Below are 9,533 nucleotides of genomic sequence, written 5' to 3'. Positions count from 1 at the left end.
CCTGAGCCGTGGGCGGGACGCCGCGCCCTTCCGGCTCGCCCGCCTCCCCCCCCGCCCCTTCCTGTCCCCGGGAGCGGCGATGCTGTTGGTGCTGTCGGAGGAGCAGAAGGCGCACCTGGGCTGCCTGTCCCGGGTGGGCGGCGCAGGTTCGGCGGCGGGGCTTCTGCTGAGTCTGCCGGCTGTCGTCCGCGGGCCGCGCGGCGGCGGGCGGGACGGGAATGGCAGCGGCAGTTGGTGGCCGGGCCTACCCGACCTCACAGCGAAGTCGCTTCCTCTCGTTTCAGCTGTCGGAGAGCTGGGGCACCTGGCGGTGGAGCTGCTGCGGCGCGGCGCGGCACCCAAAGCCTGTGAAGCGGCTGCCAGTAAGTGGCGGGGCGGGGCACTGCCGCGCCATTACCGCGCCATTACCGCGCCGTTACCGCGCCGTTACCGCGCCGTTACCGCGGCTGCGGGACGCGCGGAGGGTGACGGGTGGCGCCCGGATCATGGAGCCCTCGTTGGGCTCTGCTCGCAGACCGCGCTGCGGAGCGTGCTGTGACCCAGGCGCTGTGCTGTAACCGGTTGCGTTTGCATTGGGTTTGTGTTTTAATTGTTAGGCGCCTTCAGCTCGCCTTTGGGTTGCTCTCATTACTGTTTGCGAGGCGTTCAATCTTCACTTTTTTTCTATGCGTACTCCTCTAGCTTTGAGTAAATACGCAGCTGTGTGTGTTACGGTTGGCAGCTTTGCAAGGACCTAAAAGGAATTCTGCTTTCTTTAAAGGAAAACTCAACGCTGGTGTTGATACCGTGCAGCATGGGGTGGAGGGACTGATGTACCTTCTTACTGAAAGCTCCAAGCTCATGGTGAGAACACCTTACGTGGTGAATTCAGGGATGTCTGCTGAGCAATAGGAGTTATAAAAACACTGATGAAAAAGGAAAAGTCCAAGTTTTGATGAGATGGATTTTTGTTTATTTAAATGAAAGAGGTGTATTTTGCTGTATTCTTATTAAAACACTGCTTCAGTGTGGATAGGCTTAGGATTTGTATGCAGCATCCCTGATACCAAAGCATAACACTGATAGCGCATCACAAAAACACCCAACACTTCAGCCTGTATAAGGAAGGGTGCTTCAGGATTAAGCTCTGTCCAAATAACACAACTTCAGCAGAGCTGCTTTTTCTGCACGTTGTGCTAACCCAGAGTAAGTATTCCCCTTGTGTTGCCCGAGAGCTTTTTCAAATGCTGACATCAGAAATTCAGGGTGAGCGCGAGCAGATAGTAAGAGAATTATAGCTGGATGATAACTCCATTAGATAGACTTCTTATTGGTGTGGCGGACTGTTTGTACACTAGAGAAAGAGAAAAGTGATCCATAGACAAATAATTCTAAGCTAAGCAGATGTTCTAAAGAGCAGGTAGAGAGGAAAATGAATTAGTGTAGCGTGTTGCCTTGAAGTAAAGTACCTTGACTGACAGATAAATTGCAGTGCTGTTATGGCAAAGCATAGTTAATCACAGAATTCTTACTATATGTATGCACTGTAATGCATGACTCTGTAAATTAAATTGCTATTTCAGCAGTGATGAACTGAGCTCTTCCAGCTCAGCACAGTCATTGACCTGAGAAGATCGACTTCGAAGGGCTATTTTGTGTTCATATGGGGCTTTGAAGTTGCACCTGGTGCCTTCTTATGTGTACAAGATATTCAGTCCATTTCAGAGTATTTGTAACTTCAGTATCAATACTACATACTGTTGCTAAGTTGATTGTCTAGAAATGTACTTAATTATTGCAAACTTCAGATGCTTTTTTTGCTGTTGTATTTTGCTCTCAAATACTTAAAAATGTGCTATCTGTTTTCTTCGAGCTGTAGACTCATCTCTGTGTATCCCTGCAGTAAAGTAACTGCACTGCACAATATGTATGGTGCTTACTCACAGTTCTGTTGTTGAGAAAGTAATAATGATTATTGCATAGCTCTGTAGTAAGGCCTAAATTGTTAATTTCCAGATTTCTGAAATGGACTTCCAAGATTCCATTCATGTTTTGGGATTCCCAGATGAATTGAACAAATTACTGCTTCAGCTTTACCTTGATAACAGGAAGGAGATCAGAAGCATTCTTGGTGAGCTGGCACCGAAGCTTCCCAGCTATCATAGCCTTGAGTGGAGACTAGATGTGCAGGTAATCTCTTTTTTTTTTTTATTGGTACTCTGTATTTTGCATTATATTTTTTAATAACATGAGCAACTATAAAGATATGAGTTTATATTATTTCAGAGTAATACAAATTGCAGCATTTTCATGTATTTCAAATGGACATAGTTTTGTTATTGTACTGAACTAGTTGCAAGGTGAACAGGATGTGCAAAGTATTTGTTCCTTTATGAAAAATGAATTCATAGCTCTATCAGTGCTTTATAAAGTTAGCATATACTAAATAAATCCAGGTCTTTATTTTCAGCTAATTTTCATAAATCTTTTGAATGCATTAATTAAAATGGATGGGTATTGCCTAATGATAAAAATTATTAATAGACTCTGTTTAATGTCAATGAAGATGATGTGTTTATTTCTTTAAACAGGCCTGCAAGCAGGTCCTGCAAACCTGTTGTGAACTATTGATGTGGGAACTGTGAAAGTTCCCAACTATCTTCCCTCCTTGGTTGTTGCTTGTTTCCCTATTTTAATTTCCTTTAAACCCTCATGCAGCTTGCAAGCAGAAGTCTGAGGCAGCAAATTAAGCCTGCGGTGACTATGAAGCTACATCTTAATGAGAACGAAGATCTAACTACCCAGGTGTTACAAACAGACCCTTCTACCCTCCTCCACCTCATTCAGCAATTGGAACAAGCCCTGGGGGAAATGAAGACAAACCATTGTAGGAGAATAGCACGAAACATGAAATAGAATTCATTCAAGACTTGTGCTAGGCACTCAGTGTTCACTAACACATGTAAAGAAAAATAAACATCTGGATCAGATGTTAATCTGAAAGTAATGCTTTTCTGGCCAGGATCTTGAGTCAGTAATTACAGGCTGAACATTTTCTGGTGCTAACTTTACACACCTGCCTGATACAAGATGGGTAATTGCTTTTACTTTACTTACGTATGTAGGAAATCAGTATGCCATACTGAGACTTCCTTTAGCTCTAAATTACTATGGTTCTACTTTAAGAGCTTTTCTACGTTCTACATAAGTAAAGCTGTGTCAATATTATAGGAGATTGTGCACGTTTTTATGTTTATTAAGCAGATTTTTCTGTTTCTGCCTCTGTTTTGAAATAAAAATAAAAACCTATTCAATACCTACACTTGTGAGAATGATACTTTACAGGAACGTTTCTTCCATTCAGACTCTTGTACGTGTAGAAGTGCAGGTGTACCTGTGGGACTACTGCCTTCCTGTCCAAGGGATCCAGCCAACTCAGAGGCTAGGTGCTACAGAGCTTCTGCTGTTCACTTCTCCCAACAGCTGCTTATTGTTAATTGTATTGGAAATGTTTTCACAAAGCAGCAATGCAGCATGTTATGAAAACTTAGTTCCCAGCTTTGTGGTGAGACCTGCACATGAGAATAACTCAGGTCATCTTATTTAACAGAAGGCTTCAATTTTAACAAAGCTATCTGTAAGCCCTACTAGGCAGGCATTTCTACACATAGCAGTTCCTACAGAAGGTCTTGTGGCCTAAGTGTAAGTTAGCGTGCTGATTACTTCTACAGGTAAAGGTGATCTGAACAGTTGAAAACTATTGGCTACTAGGCCTGTTAAGAAAACAGTTAACTTGTGGTAAATCAGATCTTTGTCTTGTGATACAGCAGCTTGGGTTGGGCTTTTTTCACCCTATTTGGGTATCACTGAAGACAAGCTAAGTACTGCAGAGTAAATAAAGGCTTTCTGTATTTAAGAAGGTTGTCCTCAAAAGGTTATGCTAAAAGACACTTTTCAGTTGTATTTATGTGCAGTATTTCATGTCTCTTGTGACAAAGGTAAGAAGTTTTACTAGTTAGTGTTTCACTGTCACTAGTGAGAGCACATAATAAATGCCTTAAATTCTATTGGAGAGAATAAACAGATGAGAACCTTCACATTCAGGTTCTGGCAGTGACTTTTGCAGTGACACCGTACATTTCTGTACTAATTTACAAATGCATCATTTTCTCTCTGTTTAGAACTTGGGAAAAATACTACTTGCATGGCAAAAGTGCTTCAATCAACAAGTAACTACCACTTCACAAAAAAAGTCTGTTTTCTCAAATTTGGAGTTGCTTATTCTCTAAGTGTTTAATTGTTTCATGTAGCATGTCTTCAGTGTGACTTCCTTCCCCATAGAAAAGTGTTTCAATTGCCATCTACGTATGTTGATTTTTTTTCCCTCTCGTACAGCATGTGGTAATCAGATGTGCTCAAAAGTTACAACTTCTGATTTCTTGGGTTTTGTTTGTTCTGATGTAATTGGTGTATTTTCAGGATAAATATAAAACCAGTCTATATGTAGATCAGTATTTTCTCTTTATTCTACCTCTCCTCAGTATAGCCACAGTCTTTGTTCATGGCAGTAAATATACAAGTTTTAGATACACGTCCTGGAAGCTTTTTATGTCTCCTTTCACTGTTACTACTTTTAACCCTACTTATTTTATAGTTTTTTTCCCCTTTTATTTCTACATTATCTAAGGAGAAAGTTAAATTTGAAGCCTTTTTTTAAGAGCCTTTTGAAAATCTGGAATAGATGTTTTATTTATAACAAAAAAAAATATTGCAGATTACCTCTCAAGAAGTTACATCACTTCGAAGAAAGTGACTGACTGGATTTGTTTTGCAGATGGTGGTGTGTTTTAACATTGAAGGAATTCACAAATATTAAATTCTGAGTATCCTGTGAGAAAGTGGAACACATTATTTCATTTTAGAAGCCTATTAAGTACAGAAGCTATTAACTATTAACCTTACTACAGAACATTTTGAATGTTTTTTCTTAAAAAGTAATAATTTTGTCCCAACTCCCTTTCCTTTGTACTTCTAGTAACTTTTGGCTTTATGATGTAAGCAGTTGGCAAGTGGATCCTTGCTTTTTTTTTGATGGACTACTAAATTCAGGTGAATATCGTGTTGGTGCAGACTTCTAAGTGCATAAAAGAACTAAAAGTCCAAGTGTTGGAAGCATAAGATAGTTTCCTGAAAAGCAGAGTTGGACTCAGCCCTCAGTAACGCGCTCCCACGCAGGTTTGTATGTGGGGAGAACGATGCTTTGCAGGAACGTTGCTTTCATCTGCACTTGTGCGACTGTAGAAGTGCAGAAATACCTGGTTTAAACAGCAGGGGGCAGAAAGTTTAACTTTGTAATTCACTGTGGAGGAGTTCACTGTACAATCATTTTCAGTATTTGTCTTTCATTAACAATTGTTCATGGTCTCAAGACGCCGCTGTATTTCACTTTGCATTTTCCAAATTCACTGGTTGGCATCTTGTTTCCTTTGAGCTTGCTAATCAATTTGTTAAAACATTTAGCAAAGAGCATTAAGTTCTTTACACTCAGGATGACACGGTTTGTTCAGTGTTGTAAACATTTATATTCCTTTAAGTGCTGAGTAAACATTTATATTCCTTTAAGCACTCACAAAGCTGTGCTTTTCTTCCTCCTGTTGTTTATATCCTTTAGAATGAGCTGTGTATGACTGCAATCCATTTTATAAAGTACACTGACCCGAGTTTTAATTGATTCTAAGGCACATTCAGACTCCCTTACAAGTTTTACTTCTCGTACTTCTGCTTGTCCCTGTCACACATTCCTTCAAGCTCTTAATGTACTGAATATTCTTTCACCCTTCATCTGGCTTTCTGATTAATTTGATGTTTCTTGAATTCTACGGGGAAAGTTTTTTTAATTGAAACAGGTACGCAGTTCAGATTTACACACACACACCAGTATCCGAATTTTGGATTAGGTCTAGGATTCTCATTTAACAGAAAATGCTTTGAACTCTTAAGAGTTCACCTTAAAATTATCTTTTGAACGTAATATTCAAACATATTAGATCTAAGTATATTGCTATTGATAAACACGTACATGTATGAGCCCAAAGGTATGAATGTGATTCTGTTTTGGTTCTAGTTTATACGAGAACACCTATTTCCTATACTGTGACTTTGTAATGTAACAATGCATAGAGTATAGGAAAGGAAGTACAAGATTAGGAAGAGATTGGTGAAACTCCATGGGTAAAACCATGTTCTTTCTTAGTTATCTAAATAAGGGGAAGGAAGTCTGCTGTCACTCCACGTTTGCTTTGTGGTCAGGGTCTGGTATATTGCAGCACAATTGGTTTCAATATTGTTTTCAATACTGCTGCTGATTTTTTTCTTTTCCAAGATAAATGTAAATTACCACAATTCCCACTTTTTTTTTCCTATTTAATTTAAGCACAAAGTGAGTTGTGCTTGCAAAGCTCAATTTCATTACCATTTTAAGCCACCTGAGACAAACTGATGGTATGCCTGTGTACTTTATTCCACACTCTTGGGAATGGAGCAACAGAGCTGAAACACGCAGCTCTATCTCCAGCGTGGTTTGATAGGTCTTTAGCTGCTTACAAGCTAGACATTGCAGGCTTTTCCAGATCACTGCTGCAAACTATTCAAATGTTTGACTGACTCTGTACTGGTGTGAATGAGCAGTGTTGGTGTGTCCCGTTCCCTAGGCTTTGCTGTAAGGAGGGCAACCTTTGAGACACAAACATCGGTGCAATTTTTCTGCTTAGTGCAGCTGTTTCTGAAATGAGTGTCTGTGCAGTCATCTGTAGACGCTCACAAAGCCTTCTTGCTCCTGACAGTACATCAATTTACAAGACATGAACTGAGCTGACGTAAGTTCTTTTCTAGTTAGCAGACTGTGTCTACATTTGAGGTTTGACTGGCCTGGAGATGTTGGCTGGAGGGGAGACATGCTGACATAGCTGTTCTGGTGAAACTTGGTAATATATAGCAGGTCTGTGTATTAAATAAACAACATCAAAGTTGGCTGCACAGGATATGCTTTGCATACATTCTGAGGTGCCAGCCAAAGTCTAAAAGCTGCTAGCTACATTAGAAATAAATAGCTGTGAAATGTACATGAATGAAAATAGAATTGTAGGCACTAATCACTTTGTTAAAAAACAAAATACATTTACATAAGCCTACCTTAGTTTCAGAGGTCCCTTGAAAAATAGACTAACTTGAAAGTACTACCAGGAATGTAACGTAAAAATATGGATATTAAACAATAAGCAATTCTCACAAAAGCAAATATAAACTATTAATTAGCGTGACAAATAGCACGATGTTTTGAAAGTGTAAATAGGTGCATTAAAACACATGTACCTTTGTATAGCAAAATGTGTACAGTGTTTACTGTTACATTTTATTCCTTGTTCTCCATTATTTATTTTGGAGAAATAAAAACTTTCATTTTACATATGGCTGAGCTTTGTTAAGTTATATGTGAGCAAATTCAAGTCAGTGACCACTGAAAGTCTTTTCTGCAGCACATACCAAAGCAGAAGGCAGGAAGTGTGAATGCTTTCCCTGGTTGTTACTCAGTTAATAGGAACCATTAGATTTTTCAAGGGAATCCTGAAATCTTTCTAATAGACATCATCTGTGCATGTTCATCAGTGCTAGCTTTCTTGGGAAGAAAAAAAAAAAAATATCTAGATTAAAAATGACAACATGGCATTTTTCCTTTAAACCACTAGGTGCCCATCTAATTGTACATTTGGAAGCGCACCTACTTTTCTCATCTGCATGCTTGGCTTTGCACTTAAGTATAGATAGAATTTGGTGCTAGAAGATGTACTACAAATAGGGTATACCAAAAGTACTGGACTGTTATAAACCCTCCAGTTGTATGAGAAAATGTCTGTACAATTCAAAAACAGTTGAACAGCACATGTAATTGAGATAATGTTATGCTCTTATTTTTACAGTGCATGATAATGTAATTAGAAGAAAGAAGTAATGATAAGGAAGCTTTCTACATCATTTTTGTTCCTTTATCACTTAATCCCACACCCAGCAAAATGCCATTGTCTCCCAAGGACCTGAGTCTATTGAATCATTTCCTTTAAGTGCTGGTGGTCATATCCTATCTGTGCCAAAAGAAGGAAGTTACTTGTTTCTAAAATAAGAATAATAACAACAATGCTAAGATAGTTTGTACTTACATATTTAATCACTTTCAGACTAGTGGATGAAAAAGCTTTAGTCCCCACCAAGTCATACGGTAGCAGCTAATCTTAATGTTGAGTAAAAAATACAGCTGAAACACTAGTAAACACTACCTTGCTAAAGAAGAAAGTTCTAGTGGTAATAAATACTGCTTAAGCTTAAAACAGATGGTATATACTTACAAAATGCAATCCTGTCTTCTGAAAGTGGTCTAATTAACTTAGATGTCGCCATGAAGGACGTTGTCAGAGCCTTGCCTTGAATAGACATGTCATCTGGAAAGGAATGTAATGGCAGATAGATGGGTGTGTCTCTACCCAAGGATACAGAGGCCTGGAGGAAGTGTAAAAGCCCTTGTAAAGGCTATATGGAAAAGCACTCACATTCAGATCATTATCTGTACAATAGACTGCACACATACAAAGACAATCATCTAATATGCAAAGGTTTAAAAAAGGAAATTGCGGGGGAAAAATCATATGGTATATCTGCGTAACTCTGGAGCAGGTGCTGCAATTAGCACTGCTGCCTGAGCTAGTAAAAACACCAGCAAGTGACCAGTAAGGAAGCACCAAAAGAATGGTACAAAAGATAGCCAGGAAAATTGTCAGGAAAGGGAAGCGTGAACAAATCTTGGGAGTACTGGATTTCCTGACCAGAAATACAGCACATGTGGCAAAAAAATACAAAGAGAAGATCTGCTTGTCGATGAGATGTGAACAGGAAATCTAAGGAAAAATAAATAAGTGAAAGAGGACATTTATTGGAGCAAGGAAATCAGGAAATGAGGAGCAATACGTGGTCCTAGGAGTTGATCTTAGCCCTGATTTCATGTACAGGATTTAACCATGAATCTCAGAATCTGCACTGATCAAAGGACAAAGATTGATCAGGAATAGTGTCCAAGTTCTCAGCTGGAGAAGCCATGTGAAGTTCAGAATAGTGAATGCTGCTTAAGAAACAAGAAATTAGTTAAAAACAAAAACAACACAAAAACATACCTGAAAGCTTTCTCTCTGATTACTGAGGAGGGGGATTCTGAAATCAGAATAGCTTAGAGACTTTCCAAGCTGCAGAAATAAAATAAAAAATAATAATAAAAAAACCCACATTACTAAAATAAAGTTCCATGTTAATACAGTCAACACCCGATATCTTTGTGTGTGTAGTCATACCGCACTGTATGCTTATTATTACAGAAAGGAACACTGACATTGGAACATCACTGTCATTATTCCTTATGGATGCAGCTATTGAGTTGAAGCAATTTTTTTTGCCTTATTATTCAAAAGTTACTCCACACACCAAAAAAAAACATGGTGTTTTTTTTTTTTTTT

The 9,533-nt window shown here is 39.1% G+C and overlaps 1 protein-coding gene and 1 long non-coding RNA gene across 2 annotated transcripts; one reads left to right on the top strand and one right to left on the bottom strand.

Moving 5' to 3' along the window:
* The first annotated feature begins 51 nt into the window (after window positions 1-51).
* Window positions 52-3,301, top strand: COMMD2 (COMM domain containing 2). Its single transcript, XM_042821035.1, has 5 exons — window positions 52-146; window positions 285-362; window positions 761-843; window positions 1,996-2,169; window positions 2,698-3,301. The coding sequence occupies exons 1-5, from the start codon at window positions 80-82 to the stop codon at window positions 2,893-2,895; spliced, it is 600 nt and encodes a 199-aa protein (XP_042676969.1). The 5' UTR covers window positions 52-79; the 3' UTR covers window positions 2,896-3,301.
* On the bottom strand, window positions 974-9,505 carry LOC122161533. Its single transcript, XR_006169199.1, has 4 exons — window positions 9,198-9,505; window positions 8,379-8,471; window positions 4,759-4,867; window positions 974-1,333 (listed from the first exon to the last, which is right to left on the bottom strand). It is a non-coding gene; the product is annotated as an uncharacterized LOC122161533 (long non-coding RNA).
* Window positions 9,506-9,533: the final 28 nt, after the last annotated feature.

Source organism: Centrocercus urophasianus, unplaced genomic scaffold (assembly GCF_019232065.1).
Source record: "Centrocercus urophasianus isolate 14NV4802_14NV808 unplaced genomic scaffold, USGS_Curo_1.0 seq_19, whole genome shotgun sequence".
Classification (NCBI taxonomy): domain Eukaryota; kingdom Metazoa; phylum Chordata; class Aves; order Galliformes; family Phasianidae; genus Centrocercus; species Centrocercus urophasianus.
Note: the sequence above shows the minus strand (reverse complement) of the source record. Positions and strands in the feature narration are given on the sequence as shown.